Raw genomic sequence first — 20,060 nt, 5'->3', positions numbered from 1 at the left:
AAGTCGCAGAAGGCGACTGACGGTGATGGAGACTCGCCTGATGTTTTCCCAGAATGCATTGAGCAGTGTGCTTTTACGGTGGAAGCAGGAAGTTCAGTGTGTCTTGTCCAGTACCTTGGTCCAGAAAGGCCCAGGTTCCTCCTCGTGCACTGAAACTGTGCTTGGAGAAACTGGCCTGTTTTAACGACTATCTACAGCCTGTCACTGAGGAACTGTATTGTACCAGACAGCTTTATAAAGTTCACCGTTATACCAGTTCCTAAGAAATCTCCAGTGACGTGTCTACATGACTATCGTTCTGTGGCCCTCATGTCTGTTCTGATGAAGACTTTTGAGTGGCTTGTACTGGACTTCATTAAGAGGCAGATCCATGCATGTGTTGATCTGCTCCAGTTTGAGTACAGAAAACATTAGCGTTGAGGATGCGATCTTTGCTTTAAACTGTATACCAACATTTGTTGCTGTCTCTGGTGCATACTGGTGTATTTTCCACAAATATTCCAATGTGGTTTTTTTCACTGCAAATGGCAAATACATTGAACTTGGACTTGAAAGTGACCGAAAGTGACTGACGACGGCTGAAAGTCTCTGAAGGTGACCGACGGAGACGGAAAGTGTCCAACAGTTACCGAAAAATGCAGAAAGTGACTGACGGTGACCACAGGAGGCAACGGTTCCACCTCTGAGGTTTGGTAGTAGACAATAAAGCAGAAAAGACGAGCTCTCTTAAGGGACCTTTACTCTCCCTTAAACAGTGCGCTGACACGCTCTGGTGGCTGAAGTCAGTGAGTAAAGGAGTGTTAAGGACTCCCACCCAAAAGGACTTCTATCCTCAGGGTTTGTGTGTCTTCAACACTCTGTAGGAAATATGTATTAATGGAGAAGCTGAAAAGTGTTTGTCCTCATGTTGGAACAGGCCTGTGGTTGTTTCCAACAAACGCTTCAGTCCGACATATTTACACATTCCCACTTCCAGTTCATAACTTTGTTGAAGAACTCTGGATGTTTGACATTACTGACTGAACGTGTGACGGATGTGCTTGTTTACGAGCACACACACCTGCACACACATCGCTCGCCGTGTGTGTAACTGAAGCATGGGGGGAGCCAGCCTGCCTGTGGTCTCACTGTGGCTGACGTGTGTGTGTGTGTGTGTGTGTGTCTGTCTGTCTGTGTGTGTGTTCTTCTGCTCCAGATGTCAACTGGGGCTCGTCCACCCAGGCTCTGACCTACCACCAGGCTCTGACTCACACGCTGCACCTCAGTGGAGTGGAGGACCACATCAAGAACTTCAGGTACTAAAAGTGCTGAACTGTGGAAAAGTTTAGTTTTGGATAGACTTGATTAGAACAATCAGAATCTAGATTGACTTAATTAGTGTCGACAGTAACTTAAACTCTTTAGTTTTTTCACATCTAAGAGGCGGTGTCTATACCAGGGGTTCTCAACCTTGGGGTCACCAGGTGCCTTCAAGAAACTAAGAATTTTTTTTAACAATTCAAGCCCATTTTTGCTTATTTTTACCCTTTTTCTGCAACTACACCAAACTTGCCACATTTTTTCTGCTTTTAATGCATTTTTGCTACATTACTTCCATTACTGACACTTCTCCATCACATTTCAGTGCCTTTGACACTTTGAACCCTTTTTTTCCACTTTTTCAGTCTGTTTTGCACTAATTTGTAACTTTTAACCAATTTCTGTGGTTTTTAAAATCTCATTTCACCACCTTTTCCAGCATTTTTGTTCACTTTGAACCTATTTTATTAGTGATTAAAACCAGGATTTCCATCTTTAAGATGACTATAATAATTATAATAAACATTCCTGGATAACAGTGGATATTATTCAGATGAATAAATAAATGTGTTTATCACAGATTCATAGAACAATGGACCATCATTTTACTGACTTTATAGATGGACCCCAAAAATCTCTCCACTTTATTCCCCCTGGTACCTTTATTTTGGGGGTCACGGACTGAAAAGATTGAGAACCACTGGTCTATACAGTTATTGGACAGTAATGTAAACGTATTAACGGTGTCATTCATCTGGGTCACATGATGTTTTGGTGGACCAGACCTGCTCCCATGGTCCGTCTCAGTGCAGCTTACTTGTCTCATGGTGTCTTCAGATTTATTTTGACGACCCTGTACTTCTCCTTGACTCTTCTCGCGGCCTCATTAAATCCCTCGGTGATTAAAATATTTGCTTTGAAGTGCTTAGCCGCGCCCCCGTTCTCTGTGTGTTGGTCTTAAGAAGATGATGAGGGGCCACCTTGGAGGTCAGAGGAAAGGACTGCCCTGGTTGATAGCTTTTAGAAGCTGTGATGTCATAAAGGGGAGATGTTTAATGTCTCCAATGTTCCCTCTAGGCCTCAGTGTCTGGTGATGACTGGTTACCCCAACTCACGTCCTGCTCTTCTGGATCTGGTCCACACATTCACCAAGAATGTGGGCCTGATGATTTGTGGTCATGTTCGTACGGTGAGTCCAAGTCACTTTCTAATAAAATTAGGGGTATCAAACTCATTTTGGTTTGGAGCAGTTTGATCTCCAGTGGTTCACCAATTTTATGAGTCATTTCAACCGAGTTTGTACTTCTACGTATGCATAAAATAAAAAAAAATATGTAAGAAACTGACAATGTCCAAGCAAATAGTGACGGATATCAGTCCCAACAGGATCTACACTTTAGATTTTTATAGATTTTGTGACCATTTTTGAATAATTTAATGTAAATGTCATGTAATAATTTGAGGAAAATTAAAGGATTTTGCAAGAATTATGAAAATGACTGTAATCATGTGATAAAAGCGCTGGGAAAACTGAGCTCCTGCAAATATTGTTGAGTTTCATTGACACAGTGATTCATGTTTTCTCCATCATCTTTACTTTCTCCTGTGGGACGAATTGGATGCTTCAAAGGGCTGGATTTTCTCCCCCGGGCCATGAGTTTGACACGTGGTGTAAATCCTCTAGGATTGTTGACGGGAGCACGAGTAGATGTTTGAATCATCGTTAGTCGGGGACTTTGTGTAATTTCATCTTTGTTTTTTCTTTAAATGAAACAATGATTAAAGTCTTGAATGATGGTAATAGTTCTCCATTGTTCCATGAGTGTGTGACTCAGTGTGGAGGTGTAACTGTCCAATCAGACGACAGCACAGACTTCATCCTGAGGGAGGTGACGCTGCCTCTCAGCAGCCTATCAGAGCGCACCGTGCTCATTCATTCCTGATTGGCTGATAGGAAGTGGAATCTAATGCGTGGCCTTTATTTATTTATGTTCTTATTGTGTCTACGTGGCTTTCAATCAGTCTTTATTTATATAGCACCTTCCTTACAAATTTGTAACCAACTAAAGTTTAAAATGAAATTAAAAAAAGGTTTTGAGACTAATGCACACAGAAGTCATTTAATAAAATAATTAAAAATATGACAAATAATAAAAACATTCAAATTATCATAAAAACTTTAAAAGTCAAGATTCTCAGCTCCTCTTAGAGCTCACGCCAGGCTATTTTTTTTTTTTTTTTTATTGTCTTGGAGCTTTTTTCCCACACGTCGAACCATGAATGAGATGTTTATTATTGACTGAGTGTGCATACTAGAACACACAGAAATCTGTTTGATTTACTTCATTTGTCACTACCTTGTAAACTTCAATAAAATTTTGGAACAACGATTTCACAAAGCAGCGTTTTATTGTCACTTTATGTAACTAAATAGGCTTTTCATTGCAGAGCGGCTCAGTGTGAGGTCAATAAATGAGTCGACAAAGACAAAGCACAGAGGTTTCAGTAACCTTAGAAACAGGACAATGATGATGTGTGCAGGAATTACACACATTTGGAGGACAAACAGGACAAAGATGGAGTTGAGACATGGAAATATGAACTCTAACATATTTATAAATATCAACTGTAATGTCATTTTGTGGTTTTTCTTGTCTGTTGCACTATACAGTGACTTTATAAATGTGATTTTTTTTTTCCCGACTTGTTAGTTTGGCAATGAAAAGTCTTGAATTTTATTTTTAATTTGACTAAAGCTGTAGGAACCCTATATATATATATAAAAAATAGATAATAAAATTGAGAGAAAAAAGTCTTCATTTTTTCCTAATATATTAATTTATTTTTCCTCTTTTGTCTGACTTGTTAATTTTGTGTGTTTGAACCCATTCAGGGATATCGAAGGCCTAACTTCAAAGATCTGGCCAACGACCAGGCTCGCTACCAGCGCTGGTTGCTTAGGAACGAGACCAAAGGTTTCTACACTGCAGTGTTTGCTGAGGACCTGAGGCAGGGCTCTCAGTACCTACTGCAGGTATGAAGGAAGGTGTTCCTGGTCCAGTCTGTGAGTGAGGACGTCTTTACTGGTATTAACTGTGACTCTGGTCCAGGCTGCTGGTCTGGGTCGACTCAAACCAAACACTCTGGTGCTGGGCTTCAAGAACGACTGGAGGGACGGAGACATGATGAACGTGGAGACGTACATCAGCATGATTCAGTGAGTGGAGCGGCTTCAAACCAGTGCAGTTCATTACCACTTGGTGATACTGGTAATAAACCAGTGGGTTGTTGAAACTAGACATGAACTAGGCTCAGAGACTGTTAGACTGGGAGTGACGGCAACAGACTAATTTGACAATATTTTTTTTTTTTTTTTTGCAGTATCGATACTTTTGACAATGCTATCACAAAGTTTCTTGGTACAAACCCTTGTATCCGCATTAAGGCAATTAATTAATTACAGAAAAATAACAAACTAAAAATAATAATAATAACAAACCGTTTGGTTTTTTGTAGGCTTTTTTTGCACTCCAAACAACATGAAACTTTCTCAATGCACGAGTTCCTGGTATACCCATAATACTGATGCACAGCCCACAACACAAGAAACAGGAGAACCAGAGGAGAAGTCATTGCTGTGCTGCGTTAATTTTAATTTCAATAAAAACACTGGATGGAAAACTAAAGCCCAGTTCTGTGAAAATTGTTAGAGAAAGAGTTTGTGGATCAGTGGAGCTCTGCTAGCCTCAGCTAGCACCTCAATGCTAACCATGTAGCAGCTAGCACAACTCTTTCTCATTATTATTGTTATTATTATTATTAATAATAATTTTAAAAAAACCTGTGGTTCTGTTTGTTGTGTCATGTTGAAATGGAGGTTATTTTTGTATTTTTTTTTCTTCTTTATTAAATTCTAGGGTGATTTTTTTATTTTATTTTTTATTTTTTGGAAACGTTATTGAGTACTTGATATTTTCCTGAGTATTGGCATCGAGTTAAAAATGACAAATCTACTTTGTGCTCATTGTTGTGTGTGAGATCCTGGAGTCGTCATGTGAGACTGTGAAATAATTTAATGTGGAAAGTCTTATTTTATTAGAGCTAAAGGTCACAGGGTGATTTTAACAGGCTTCACCGTGCACGTTTTTAACTCCTCTCTCCTTCCTCTCAGCGATGCCTTTGACTTCCAGTTTGGTGCTGTTATCCTGAGACTGAGGGAAGGACTGGATGTGTCTCACATACAAGGACAAGGTAGTAAACATAGTCTGAAACCAGAGAAGAATTCAATTAAAGATTGTATCGCTATTCTCCTTTTTTTAATATATTTCTGACACATTGTGTGTGTGCGTGTTTTATTCCAGATGAGCTGCTGTCCTCACAGGAGAAATCCTCTGGGATGAAGGATGTCATCGTGTCCATAGACACCAGCAAAGACTCTGACGCTGAATCCTCCAAGCCGTCCTCAAAGGCCACCAGCCTCCAGAACAGCCCTGCTCTGCAGAAGGGTCAGAAAATATATTATATTATATTATATTATATTCCACTTGATGATTTGGTTTTAGTCACACTAGAGATGATGGATGTACGACCCTCAGCTTGTTCCTTTTACATTACAGCTTTTCTCCAGGATATCAGTCGCCTCTAATCTCGTTACACACACACACACACACACACACACACACTGAAAGCTCCACTCAGATGAAAGGCCTCAGATGTTTATTGGTTTCTTTGTTTGTTTGAGTAAATGGATCCTATCAGCGTCACAAAAGCCACACACACAAATAAACTAAACTAAAGTAAATGTCTTGTGTTGTTTAAATGTCACGAAAGGACGTTCCAAACTAAAGACTTTCAGCTGTTGGAATTAAGGCACTTTTTAAGTCCTCCTTAAAGGGGACATATGATGCTAAATCCACTTTTTTAGCCCTTAAATGCATTTTGTTGTATATTTAGATTGTTTAGAAGTACAGAAAAGTTCAAATTAATCTCTTCAGGTGCTCCGTAGATATCTTTATATTCTGTTTTAGTCATATTTTTCAATCTGTTTTGATTTTTCGATTCTCTATTACGTTTTTTGAACAATAACGTCACAGTATTTGCAGCAGAACTGCCACATTAGTTCATCAACTCCAGGCCCAACACTTAGAGCAATCCGCCATTTTTATTTCTCGCTTTTATTTTGTAGTCCAAGCTCCAGGATGCAGAAGTTACGAGAGGATAAATCAAAATGTTGGGTTGTTGGATGTAGTAACCCACACACTTCATTACAACGTCTCCCAGCATCAGAACCTTTTCAAAGTGTCTGGTTGAGTTTTATTTTTTATAGAAATGTACCACATCTGTGGATAAGGTCATTTTAGTGTGTGTGAAGCACTTCAATGATGACTGCTTCATCAACCTCCACCAGTATAAAGAAGGATTTACAGAAAGACTTTGTCTGATTGAGGGTTCAATTCCTTCTATCTTTGGAGACGATGAACAGAGCACTTCAGTAAGCTGTAAATAACACTAAAAAGTGATGATAAGACGTCCCTGTCATTGTTTTGTTAGCATTAGCAGTTGCACCGTCTTCATATGTTAGCGCTGTGTGCTCGTTTTAGATCCTTGATGATATGGCCTACGTGATTTAATTTAAGTCTAAAGTTTAAATTAGTCATTTCATTTTGACGTTTTTGTCTCCGAAAAGACTGTATTAAAATGCATTTTGTGACGTTAGCTTGGCGCTAGCATTAGCTCGGTGCTTGTGTTAGCTCACTTGTTAGGGTTCTGCAGGTTCATCATCTTCATTTTCATCTCACTCCGCCGGGTCATACTCTGGCTGGAACATGTAAGGCTGGATGGACAAGTCTAACGTTGTTGACATTTTGTAAATAACGTGTGAATAAAAACTTTCTGCGCCGCTACATAGCCGTATCTCTTCTATCAAACTACAAAAACAGCCGAACAGGGTGGAGTTGAACCGAGTGTCACCTCTGCAACTTGGAGAGGGGGCGGGGTATGAAGTGTCTCATTTGCATTTAAAGAGACAGCACCAAAACGAGTTGCTCTCAGAAGCACATCAGAATCCCATTTCACCACCTTTTCCACCATTTTTGGTCAGTTTGAACCATTTTATTCGTGATTAAAACCAGGATTTCCATCTTTAAGATGACTATAATAATAATAATAAACGTTCCTGGATAACAGTGGATATTATTCAGATGAATAAATAAATGTGTTTATCACAGATTCATAAAACAATGGACCATCATTTTACTGACTTTATGGATGGACCCCAAAAATCTCTCCCCTTTATTCCCCCTTATAGATGGTCCTATCTCCACTTGACTGTTCTTCAATGTTCATGTCTGTGTTCAACCACCTTCAGCTACAGTGGGGGTCCCCGCTCTCTGGGACCTTTATTTTGGAGGGTCCCTGCTCTCTGGGACCTTTATTTTGAAGGTCACAGTCTGTAAAGATTGAGAACCCCTGTTTTGAATAGTCTGTAAATGTATAGTCACATCAGACACAACTTTATATGAAGACAAACTCTGGTTAAAAATGTTCTGTTCCGTTTAAAATAAATGCTGCTTTCCTTTATGATTATTGAGTTTATTTTCCCAATAAATGTCATTTTTTTAGTCTAAAAAGAACAACCCAGTGGTCATGAATTAACTCATAAAACAAAGTGTGATGTCATTAAGTAGAAACACGAGGTGCAGCATTAGCTCACGGACCATCCAATGGGAACCCAACTTCAAGATCCAGGAGGTTCATTTTTAATACTATGTTAAGATTTCATTGAACTTTTTTTCTCCTGCCACTTTTAAACCAATATTGAAACGTTGAACTCTTTTTACCACTTTTAATGTCCATTTATGGCCACTCTACCGTAATTTTCAACTTGTAACACATTTCTGTGGTTGAGAAACCCTGGTTGGTTAGAAGGTGGAGGAGCTAAAACATCAGCTGTGACCATCTCTTCCTCTCTCTGTGTCTCGTGTTCTCAGATGATGATGAAGAATCCAAAGCTCCCACTCAGCCGCTGTTGAAGAAAGGCAGGACATTTCTTTTGTTTTGGTTGTTTTTTTCTGGGGAAACCATTTCCTCTTCCTGCTTCTGCAGTTTAATGTGCTTTAAGTGCTTCTTCTTCTTCTATGGTTCCTGTTCACACTGGTAGAAACTTTAATGTGGTGTCCAACAGCGCTGTTATGTCCTCGTCCTCTGTCTCTGCCTGCCTCATGTTTCAGCTTTGGGGAAATAACCTGCTTCTCTTCTTCTTCTCTGATAACATGTTGGGGTGTGCGCTAGTTAGTTGAGTAGTGGTGGTAGTTAGTGTCTCTAACCTGTAGAGCTGCAACTAACGATATTTTTCATAATCAATTAATCAAAGAATGAGATTTAAAAAAAAAACATTTTATCTATAAAACACATTTAAACCCTGCTTAAGCTGATTAAACTGAATTAAAAGTGTCTCTTGCACACAAACGCGCGCGCACACAGTTGTGGTGCGCGAGTACACAAACGCTCTTGTGGTGCATACACACAAACACTAGTGGTGCGCACACACAAACATTCAGCGTGCCCACACAAACACTAGTGGCGCATACACGCAAACACTCGTGGTGCACGCACACACAAACACTAGTGGCGCATACACGCAAACACTCGTGGCGCATACACGCAAACACTAGTGGCGCATACACGCAAACACTAGTGGCGCATACACGCAAACACTAGTGGCGCATACACGCAAACACTAGTGGCGCATACACGCAAACACTTGTGGCGCATACACGCAAACACTAGTTGTGTGTGAGCACACAAACATTCAGCGTGCCCACACAAACACTAATGGTGCGCGCACACACAAACACTCGTGGTGCGCGCACACTTCTCTGCAGGTGAATCAAACTGCTTTGCAAATCCCACAACGCAACGAATTGATAATCAAATTCGTTGCCAACGCTTTTAATAGGCAATTTTTATTGATTTTATTGATTGGTAGTTGCAGCCTTACTAACTTGCTTTGACGCTGCTTTTTGACTTTGTCCTCCCAGGATTCAAGCTGCTGTTTTTGTGTGTGTGTGTTAACCTCTTAGATGTTTGCTTTTCTTTAATACACTTATCAAAACTCAAACCCGTTTGACCAACTAGTCCCTTTAAATCTGAAAAAACTGTATGTCCAATGCTGCGTGTGTGTGCGTGTGCGTGCGTGTTGCAGATAAGAAGAGTCCCTCCATGCCTCTGAATGTGTCCGACCAGAGGCTGCTGGAGGCCAGTCAGCAGTTCCGTCAGAAACAGGGGAAGAGCACCGTGGACGTTTGGTGGCTGTTTGATGATGGAGGTGAGGATGATAAACTCATAGAATTTTGTCTTCACTGTATTTCTGGCCCTTTTTATTATAACAGATGAGTTACAATGTGATGGAATATTTAAATATGTCATATTTTCTCTCATTATTGATGTAAAAATAATATATTTGAGCTGGGAAGACACATTCTAAAAAGATAAAAAATGTGTAAATGTTTCAAGATTCAAAATGATTGTAAACAATTCAATATAACAGACTTCTCTGTTTTAAAGTGCAAACCTCAAAGTGTCAGACTGAAACTAGAAACACACAGTTCATATACTGTATGATCGTCGTCATCAGGGTTCTAGCCAGCGCTGTTGAGCGTTGGGACCCCTACGGTGTCATTTTGATCCCCTACGCTGTGACGTGTTGGTTGAAACAGCGTAGGAGGCTTTTTTTTTTTTTTTAATTGGTATCGTCGTAATAATTGTTGCACACTTGGACCCAAAGGAACTCCCCAGGCGTGCACGGGTTGTTTAAACTTTTTTTTTTAATCTGAATAACTGAGAAACGCATGCATCGTTTATTTAATACAGGCGATTTGCTTGGATGCTCCCATCCATAACAGTCCCATTACTGCAGGTCCCACATAATAACGCATTTATATATGAAAAGTGCATCTTCGAATCAATCTTTTGAACACATTTGTTGTCTCTACAGTGTGTGTGAGTATTTATTAGTCTAAGACCTATATATATATATATATATATATATATATATATATATATATATATATATATATATATATATAGGTCTTACTCTAGTATATACACCAAGCATGAGTAACTCTAAAACTACATTCATTGTGATCTTTCACCACTTCAACAAATAACTTTTGGCTTTAAAATAAGGCTGGAACAAATATACTGTGTTTATATATATATATATAATATTGTCAGAGGGTTATACATTTTAAAAGTTTGTAGGGGGAGATCCCCCCAGACTGCGCAATCCCCCTACACTGTGAAAAATTCCTGGTGAGAACCCTGCTTTACAAACATCTACATTCTACACTATGGACTGTTGATGGTCCACACGCACTTCCTTTGGTGACCTGTGGGGGGCAGCAAACACCTGTGCTGTATCTGGTCTATAGGAGAAGAACAATGAGGGGTACAGAGAGCCGACATGTCACGTGTGAGGGGAAAACCACCTCTGTTCACTTCAATGTGAACACAAACATTCCAAGCATCAGTCAGTCACTAATAATCACCATCCAATGGGATTCTGACTTTGCAGCTTGTGATTGTTTGGGTGTTGGTGAAGTTTTAAAAGCATGTGATGGAGTTGAGTCTCTTCTTCAGGTCTGACTCTGCTGATCCCGTACCTACTGACCAATAAGAAGAGGTGGAGCGACTGTAAGATCAGAGTCTTCATCGGGGGAAAGATTAACAGGATTGATCACGACCGCAGAGCGTACGTACTCCCGTCTTGTTGCCTAGCAACAGGATGAACACATTAGTGTGTAGCTGGGTTTACTCTGGAATGTGTCGTTTGCTTCAAACTCACAGCAAACATTGTAGAAACATTTGTGTGTTCTTTACTCTTTAAAATCACTGGAACATCAGCTCTCCAGGGTTGAGACGTGACCTTTGTTCCTCAGGAACCCCAAACCTTCTAATGTTGCTGCTTTAAAATACTGTAACAATTGTTCTTTAGTGGAAACAAGCTCCAGGATCACTGGGGGTTTGTAATTAGGGTATCACAGTATGGGAATTATCTGTATTCAGTGAATCAAGGCACATGGCTGATCATTTTACCACTTTAATCCCAATCATCTTCACTAAGGTGTTGAATACGACTATGACGTACCCCTAACCCATTCGTTACCCCTAGAGCAGCTTTCTGTGTTCACACATCCTGTTAATACGAGTGTGACTGTTTATTAAACCACATGTAATCTACACTGTTTTAAAGACTAAAATAACTACAATATTTTGTATTTCCTGGAGAAAATGTAAGTGAGGATGCATAGCTGAAAGGCAGCACTGTTTGGCTGCTGGGAAATAAAAAGGACCTGATGTCGTCCACCAATCAGGAGCCAGCATTTCCCTCAGCTCACCATACAACTGTAACTATAAATAACTATGCAACTGAGTTACTATGTAACTGTACCTTTGTAATATAACTAAGTAACTGTAACTAGATGGTGACAAAACATCAAAGGTGAGCATTTCCCTCTGCTGTCTCCTGATTGGCTGGTGATAAACATCAAAAGACTCACCAGCTATTACTGTGTGATGAATAGAAAAATAAAATAAATTCATTCCATAGCAGAATGTCCATAAATTATCTGCACGTTTTGATCCAAATTGTTTGAAAACTGTGGAATGAATTAGAGTGAGATAAAGAATATCCTCACGAATAATTTATCTACACTGAGCTACTTATTCAGCTGATACCGAACCATGTGATATGTAGTGATGATCATTGGTTCTGGTCTCATTTCTCTACAGCATGGCCACGTTGCTCAGCAAGTTCAGGATCGACTTCTCAGACATTACAGTACTGGGAGACATCAACACCAAGCCCAAGAAGGAGCAGTAAGTCTGTTAGCGTCTGCTAGCATTTGTTATTGTTTGTTAGCATCTGATAGCGTCTGTTATTGTTTGTTAGCGTCTGATAGCGTCCGTTATTGTTTGTTAGCGTCTGATAGCGTCTGTTATTGTTTGTTAGCGTCTGATAGCGTCTGTTATTGTTTGTTAGCGTCTGATAGCGTTTGTTATTGTTTGTTAGCGTCTGATAGCGTCTGTTATTGTTTGTTAGCGTCTGATAGTGTCTGTTAGTGTCTGCTAGCATCTGTTAGCATCTGTTATTGTTTGTTAGCGTCTGTTAGTGTCTGCTAGCGCCTGTTAGTGTCTGTTAGTGTCTGCTAGCATCTGTTATCGTCTGCTAGCGTTTGTTAGCTCACACAGTAGCGACTCCTAAAAAGACCCGTCCTCATTTATTCAACACATATCACAGATATCTGACTCTTATTTTGTAAGATCTCAGTTAGCAACATGCTAACATGAAAAGCATATCATGGTGTGACATTAAAACCAAGCAAAATGAAACTTTGTGACATTTCAACTCTTTTATTTATTTAACAAATAAATAAATAATATTACTGAAGTCTTTGAAGGCATCCCATCTGGGTGAGCTCCTGCTGCCCCCTGTTGGACAGTACAGACACACACACACACACACACACACACACACACACACACACACACACACACACACACACACACACACACACACACACACACACTGTATAATCGACATAAACAGGTCAGTGTAGTCTGTGGATGGACTGACAGGAGAACTCTTACCATGTTGTTGATGATGTTATTGTTGTGTAGTGTAACAGCCTTTGAGGAGATGATAGAGCCGTACAGACTGAAGGAGGACGACATGGATCAGGACGTAGCAGAGAGGCTGAAGAACTCTGAACCCTGGAGGATCACTGACAACGAGCTGGAGCTATACCGAGCTAAGGTCAGTGTCTGTAGCTGTAGTTGTTACATCCTTTGGAGAATGAAACGCTTTCAACAAAGTGGGTAACAAATGTACATTTATGAAAAAAATTGTCCAAAATATGTTGATTCTTGTTCTTTAAAAAAAAATCCTATTTTTCATATTTCAGAACAGCAATAATTAAGTTCTTGGAGTGTAAAGAAAAAATATTTTTCTTTTTTAAATTACCGATGCTGAGATTAGAGGGTGTTCTATTGTGGCCCCGCCCCCTTTGGCGATCCACTGAGTGAGGACAGACAGACGGAGGGATGTAGCCTCTTCACTTCCTGTTTTAACTCGTCACTTCCTGTTTGTGTCCCACAGACCAACAGACAGATCAGACTGAATGAACTACTGCAGGAACACTCCAGCACCGCCAACCTCATCGTTATGTACGTACACTGTGTGTGTGTGTGTGTGTGTGTGTGTGTGTGTGTGTGTGTGTGTGTGTGTGTGTGTGTGTGTGTGTGTGTGTGTGTGTGTGTGTGTGTGTGTGTGTGTGTGTGTGTGTGTGTGTGTGTGTGTGTGTGTGTGTGTGTGTGTGTGTGTGTGTGTGTGTGTGTGTGCGCGCGCGCGTATTTTTCAAATCAACTTCATTTATGTGTGTAGTTTTTTGATGAATGTGTGTGTGTTGTGCACGTGCTCATTGGCCCCTCCTCCTCCTCTGTAGGAGCCTCCCGTTGGCGAGGAAAGGAGCCGTGTCCAGTGCTCTCTACATGGCGTGGCTGGAGGTGTTGTCTAAAGACCTGCCCCCCATCCTACTGGTGCGAGGAAACCACCAGAGTGTCCTCACCTTCTACTCCTAGACACACAGAGACTGCACACGCACACACACGGACGCACACAGGCGCACACAGCTACAACTACACACTGTTACACAACAGGAAACAGACGCTGCTGCTGCTTTTCCTTCTTTAAATGTTTTTTTTTTTTCTCAGGCTCCACAGCTGTATGTGTGTTATCGCTATGACACAGATTGTGTGTGTGTTGCAGCAATAATCCCCTGTTGTTTTTGTGCGACTGTCAGAGAGAAGCAACACTTGGTTTGCCTTATGGATGTGCCTTCCACTCTAATCAATTGTATTCTTCTAATCCTAGAGCTAGCTTCTTCTTCCTCTGTGTGTGTGCTTGTGTGTGTGTGCGTGTGACGCTCCTGCTCGCTGTGACATCATAACTTTGGTTGTTTCACACCGACCTTTTAGTCTTCCTCTGTAAATATGTGTAACTTAACGCTTTGTTTTTAGTTAGGCTAATGTTAGCATGAACGGTTTGGCTAATGTTAGCAGACAAACGGTTTGGCTAATGTTAGCATGAATGGTTCACAGCTCGTCTTAATGTGAGAGCGAGAGCTCAGTGTGTGTATGTGTGTGTGTGCGCGCCTGTGTGTGTGTGTGAGCTCAGATGTTTGCTGAGGTGACGGTTGACGCTCAGTGGGAGGAGCTGCTGCGACGCAGGGGGAGGAGTCACATGTGTTTTGAACATTAACGTCTATGCAGCGCTCCCTACAGGCTCCTCCCCCTCCTCGATAGGATCAGGGTAGGTGTGGGTGTGGTCAGTAACGGGCCGCTTTCATTAGACAATTCTTACTGTATAATAATAATTACACTAGTAGCTAGCATACCTAGCTAGCTAGCATATGTAGCTAGCATACGTAGCGCTCCCATGTGCTGTAGCTTTAGCTTCCCCTAGCTTAATTGGGTGGTGCCCGTTTTTTTCACCTGACGTCAGCTTTGAATGATCACTGATAAACAATCTTAACATCCAACGACATACAACCAACAGCATCCAACTACATCCAGAAAGCAGGTCTGTTAGCATCTGTCATTGAGCATTGGTCAGTTAGCATCTGTCAGTTAGCATTGGTCTGTTAGAATCGGTAAGTCAGCATCAGTCTGTTAGCGTCTGTCATTGAGCATCGGTCTGTTTGATGCTCAATGACAGATGCTCTGTTAGCATCTGTCATTGAGCATCTGTCAGTTAGCATTGGTCTGTTAGCATTGGTAAGTCAGCATCAGTCTGTTAGCGTCTGTCATTGAGCATCGGTCTGTTTGATGCTCAATGACAGATGCTCAGTTAGCATCTGTCATTGAGCATCGGTCTGTTAGCGTCTGTCATTGAGCATCGGTCTGTTAGCGTCTGTCATTGAGCATCGGTCTGTTAGCATCTGTCATTGAGCATTGGTCCGTTAGCGTCTGTCATTGAGCATCGGTCTGTTAGCGTCTGTCATTGAGCATCGGTCTGTTAGCGTCTGTCATTGAGCATCGGTCTGTTAGCATCTGTCATTGAGCATTGGTCCGTTAGCGTCTGTCATTGAGCATCGGTCTGTTAGCGTCTGTCATTGAGCATCTGTCAGTTAGCATCTGTCAGTGCTGTGGATTCATCAGGAATGTAAACTTTCTATAAATGAATAAAAGTGAATGAATGTGACTAAATACAGACATTTGAATCATTTCCCATTAAAGCCATTAAAAGAGGAACGGCTCCTGTTTAAGGTACTATTTAACGTTTCTAATCACATCTACGTTCTTTCTTCTTCTTAATAGTGGTGATGATGATGATGATGATGATTAAGACGAGTTGGAAAAGTCCAAACATTTCACAAAGCTTCAAACACTAATTCTTAGATCTGTATTCTAAGTTTTAATATGAAGAAAGATTTAAATAGTTTGGGTTTTTTCTTGAGTTCTGGGTTTGTTTAGAAGATGATTTGCATGTTTATTTCTTTCATTTTTTTTCTTCTGGTTTCTGTCGCTGCCTTTAATTGTTTTCTGTGTTCTGCGTCGTTTGAAAAGGAAAAAGTGGGTGAGACGTTAATGATTGTGGACGGAACGAATCCAGCAGTGATGTTTTAATCCACTGACCTGAGAACAGCCACAGCTCTGCTTTTTTCTAACACTTAAAAACATGAATGATTACCAATACTTTGTACATCTCTATTGCAATAAAGAAATCCAATGAAATCACTCTGATCTGCACTTGGTGTCATTGTGTGTACGTGGAAATATTAACGTTATCGTCTTCATCGTGTCCAATCTTTCCAGTGTTTTATGAACAGTATTAATATCACGTACGATGGACATTCCCTCCTTCAGATATTTGATCTGAACCATGAACCCCCTAATCCTGCACACTTAAAAACATAACTATATAATGTCAGATACAATGTAGCTTTACAGTGACATTTGTTATGTATAACTAAAATAATAATCTGTAAGCACAAAATAAAACATCAGTCAGTCACGGCCTGCTTTCATTAGACGATTCTTACTGTATAATAATAATTACAGTAGTAGCTAGCTAGCTAGCATATGTAGCTAGTAGGGATGTAACGATTCACTCAACTCCCAATACGATTCGATTCACGATACTGGGTTCATGATAGGATTCTCTTGCAATTTATTTTTCAAAATGGGACTGTAGACAAATGATAATTGAAAAATATTCCTTTATTTTTGGGGGAAAACTAGAAAATACTATACTATTTTTCATTGTCAAAAGAATCCCTTGATAAACTATTCAAAACAATGCAATTTAACTAAAAATAAATCTTGAATGAAATAAATAAAGGAATAATACAAATGAAGAAGAAGCGTATTAATTGGTGTCAGGGGCTTAGCACATGATTGGCTAAAAAGTTATCTAAGTGACCGAAATCAGTATGTACATATTGATAATATCAACTCAATGGAGGCAAAAATAACCCACGGAGTTCCTCAGGGCTCCGTTTTGGGACCTAAACTATTTATTATGTACATTAATGAAATCAGCGAAGTCCTCAACAAATTACAATGTATTCTATTTGCCGATGATACCAGTTTGTATTGTTCGGGAAAAGATCTTGAGCTGCTTTTGAACACAGTAGGAACTGAACTCAAGATACTTAAAAACTGGTTTGATGTAAATAAACTTTCCATAAATCTGCAAAAAACTAAATATATTATATTCGGAAACAAGGAAGTAAACAAACCATGTCGAATCAAAATTGGGGAGGTAGAAATTGAAAGGGTGTATGTTACAAAGTTTTTGGGAATCAATATTGACAATAAGTTAAATTGGAAAGCACACTTAAATACACTAAAGACAAAAATTTCCAAACTTATTGCCATACTGTATAAAATAAAAACCTCTGTGAATCAAAATGCATTATATATACTGTACAATTCCCTCATCCTTCCATACCTTAGCTATTGTGTGGAAATATGGGGGAATACCTATAAAACTAATATACAACCCATCTTCTTATTACAAAAGAAAGCAATTAGAGTGATCAGCCATTCAGAATACCTTGCTCCAACAAATCCACTTTTTATTAGATTAAATATCTTAAAATTGCATGATCTTGTTGATGTCTACACAGCAGTTGTGATGTACAAGGCTCACAATCTCATGCTTCCTCACTGTTTACAAAAGATGTTTCAAACTAGAGAATCAAGATATAACCTCAGAGGAACTGATCTGCTACAAAAACCCATGGCGAAGAGTAACACTAAGAGGAGGTGTTTATCAGTCAAAGGAGTTGATCTGTGGAACGGTCTACCTACACAACTTAAGGGCTCCAAAACTATTCATGCGTTTAAGAAAATGTACAAGTTAAATATTATAGAGAAGTATAGAACACTTGAATGAAACATTAGAAAAGAAGTTGATCGAGGATGCTTAATATAATTTTGATTGTTGAAGTTTATGTTTTGTGCTTACATGTTACCATCGTTGGTATGAGAGAAACTGTATAATTATGTCACCTTTGGACATACATTAGTGTTTCAGTTGTATAAGGGGTTAGGCAAAATAAGTCTTGACTTCAGCCTTAACCCCTTTCGGTCAGGCATCAATTAGCGGTTGATATTCTTAATGTATACTTATTTATTTTTTTTTTTTTTTTCCTGTCGTGTAATGTGTGGAATCTTTGAATGACCTAAGATCTGATGTTCACAATGACCGAAATAAACTAACTAACTAACTAAAATTTAAATTCTGGTTCTATAGTAAACAATGCAAAACTGCATAATAGTTATTTTTCTTTCTAAAAGTGCAACTGAAAATGTATTTTGTGCCTTAACAATTGGACTTTAAAAAAAAAAAAATCAGTCTGCACTGTATTTACGGCAGATATTTGTTTGGACCAGCAGAGGGCGCTGGTGGTCGGTTGGGATGCAGCTAATCTAGCAGTGAAGAAGAGATGCTATGCTAGCAGACAGAGCTAATAGAAAAACGTGACTTTTACAGATATTCACGTAATATTACAGATATTCTTTCGGTGCTAAAGGGGTAAAGAATCATTTATGAACATGTTTAAGAGTAGAAGGCGGCCAGAAAGAAAGTAGTAGCAGATTCCGCCCGCCGCCTCAGCATTTGGACAAGAGAAGGAAGATGTATAGCGCCCTCTGCTGTTTAAAAAAAGTACTGCGATTCAATTTTCAGAGAATCGATGTGAACCGTGATACCTATGAATCGATTTTTTGCCTTACGAATAATCGTTACATCGCTGGTAGCTAGCGTACGTAGCGCTCCCATGTACTGTAGCTTTCCCTGTTTGTTTCACCTGACGTCAGCTTTGAATGATCACTGATAAACATCTTATTCACAATTATCACTTGTTTGATTTATTTAAATAATTAGTCTACTGGCATTTTCAATGACAAAAATCTCATTTTGGAAAAAGAAATCCACCAAACATTAGTTGATTGAACATACAGTACATCATTAATACAACATATGTCAACATCACCCTCAAACACAACTCTCTTCAACTTGGCTGTTTTATTTTGGGGCCCGTGGCCTAAAGTTGGCCTGCAAGCAAATAGTTTTGGCCCGTTGTCCATATTTGAAATAGTTCTCCCAATAATTTTTTTTTTTATATATATATATATACAGTATATATATATATATATATGTATTAAAATATACAAAATTATGTAACACAGTCCAGGGATTTATGAGAAAAAAAATCTAAAGCTTCTTATTTGGTGAATTTGTCTTTTACTAAATGTATTTGAAGACATTTAGATGTTTCATAATTTTATGCCATTAAACACAAAGACTCAAAACTACTTTGTGTTTATTTTACACAGTGATATTATTGGCATATTTAATTTCATGCACTGCAACATGAATGCTTATTTTTGCTCCGCAGCGTCCACCGCGATTCATTTCTGGCCCTTCATTGAAAAGAATGTGGGCGGTCCTGGTGTAAAGAGGATGAGCAGAACTCTGTAATGTTCTGTAATGTTCTCCATGAAAAGTATTGTTCTGTATAATATTTTTTTAATGTTTGTCAAAGCTGAAAAATCCACTTTCACATGAGTACGTGGTTGAACGGAATCAATACCGTTTGGTTAGCACAAAGCAATGTAGCTTTTACTGTGACCACTAGAGGGCAGTCTGATATAGCCCAATGTGTCATTAGTGGTAGTGCATGGAGGCTCCTGACTGCTGCTATATTTATATTCTAGTTTACAGTGTTGTCACGCTGTTTAAAAAAAAAAAAACCGTCAAGTACCTTTTATGCTAATTTGCGTACCCCACTTTGGGAACCTAGGGTTTAGGACATCCTCAGATCTCAGAAAACCTCAGTCATTGGTCAGACCAAACACTGTCAAATTAAACGTTTTATTTTGAAGAAACAGGAAATGCCGTGACATCATCAATACGAGAGCCAGCTGAAAGCTGTTATTTCCTATTTATTTTTTAAAGGTTAAGATATATCAATGTTGTATTTAACTATGTATTTATTAATCAATCAATACATTGATGTATCTTAACTTTGAGAAAATAAAAGGAAATAACAATTTTTCAACTTCCTTAGTCATGTTTCCGGTTCCTTGACCTTCCATCTTAAAAATCACTTCTGAAAACATTTAACATCCACTCATTCATTCCTGTTTTTAACTGATGTTCTTTTTTATATTTATGTTTTTGCTGCTGTTGT

At 39.3% G+C, this 20,060-nt stretch overlaps 1 protein-coding gene across 2 annotated transcripts in view; it reads left to right on the top strand.

Annotated features, from left to right (window-relative positions):
• The window catches only part of slc12a2 (solute carrier family 12 member 2), a 57,482-nt gene extending 41,387 nt beyond the window's left edge, over positions 1-16,095 (top strand). Inside the window, exons 15-27 of one of the 2 annotated variants that reach the window (XM_028462387.1) lie at positions 1,196-1,295; positions 2,377-2,488; positions 4,193-4,333; positions 4,410-4,516; positions 5,471-5,550; positions 5,661-5,804; positions 8,289-8,336; positions 9,503-9,625; positions 10,939-11,050; positions 12,091-12,177; positions 12,979-13,114; positions 13,457-13,524; positions 13,803-16,095. In XM_028462387.1, the coding sequence (XP_028318188.1) occupies positions 1,196-1,295; positions 2,377-2,488; positions 4,193-4,333; positions 4,410-4,516; positions 5,471-5,550; positions 5,661-5,804; positions 8,289-8,336; positions 9,503-9,625; positions 10,939-11,050; positions 12,091-12,177; positions 12,979-13,114; positions 13,457-13,524; positions 13,803-13,938 (1,394 nt within the window). In that variant the 3' untranslated portion in view covers positions 13,939-16,095. The remainder of the gene's footprint in view (positions 1-1,195; positions 1,296-2,376; positions 2,489-4,192; positions 4,334-4,409; positions 4,517-5,470; positions 5,551-5,660; positions 5,805-8,288; positions 8,337-9,502; positions 9,626-10,938; positions 11,051-12,090; positions 12,178-12,978; positions 13,115-13,456; positions 13,525-13,802) is intronic. The other variant, XM_028462388.1, reaches the window with a different exon arrangement.
• Positions 16,096-20,060: the final 3,965 nt, after the last annotated feature.

This window comes from Gouania willdenowi, chromosome 12 (genome assembly GCF_900634775.1).
Source record: "Gouania willdenowi chromosome 12, fGouWil2.1, whole genome shotgun sequence".
Lineage (NCBI taxonomy): Eukaryota > Metazoa > Chordata > Actinopteri > Blenniiformes > Gobiesocidae > Gouania > Gouania willdenowi.
This window is presented reverse-complemented; position numbering and strand designations above follow the sequence as displayed.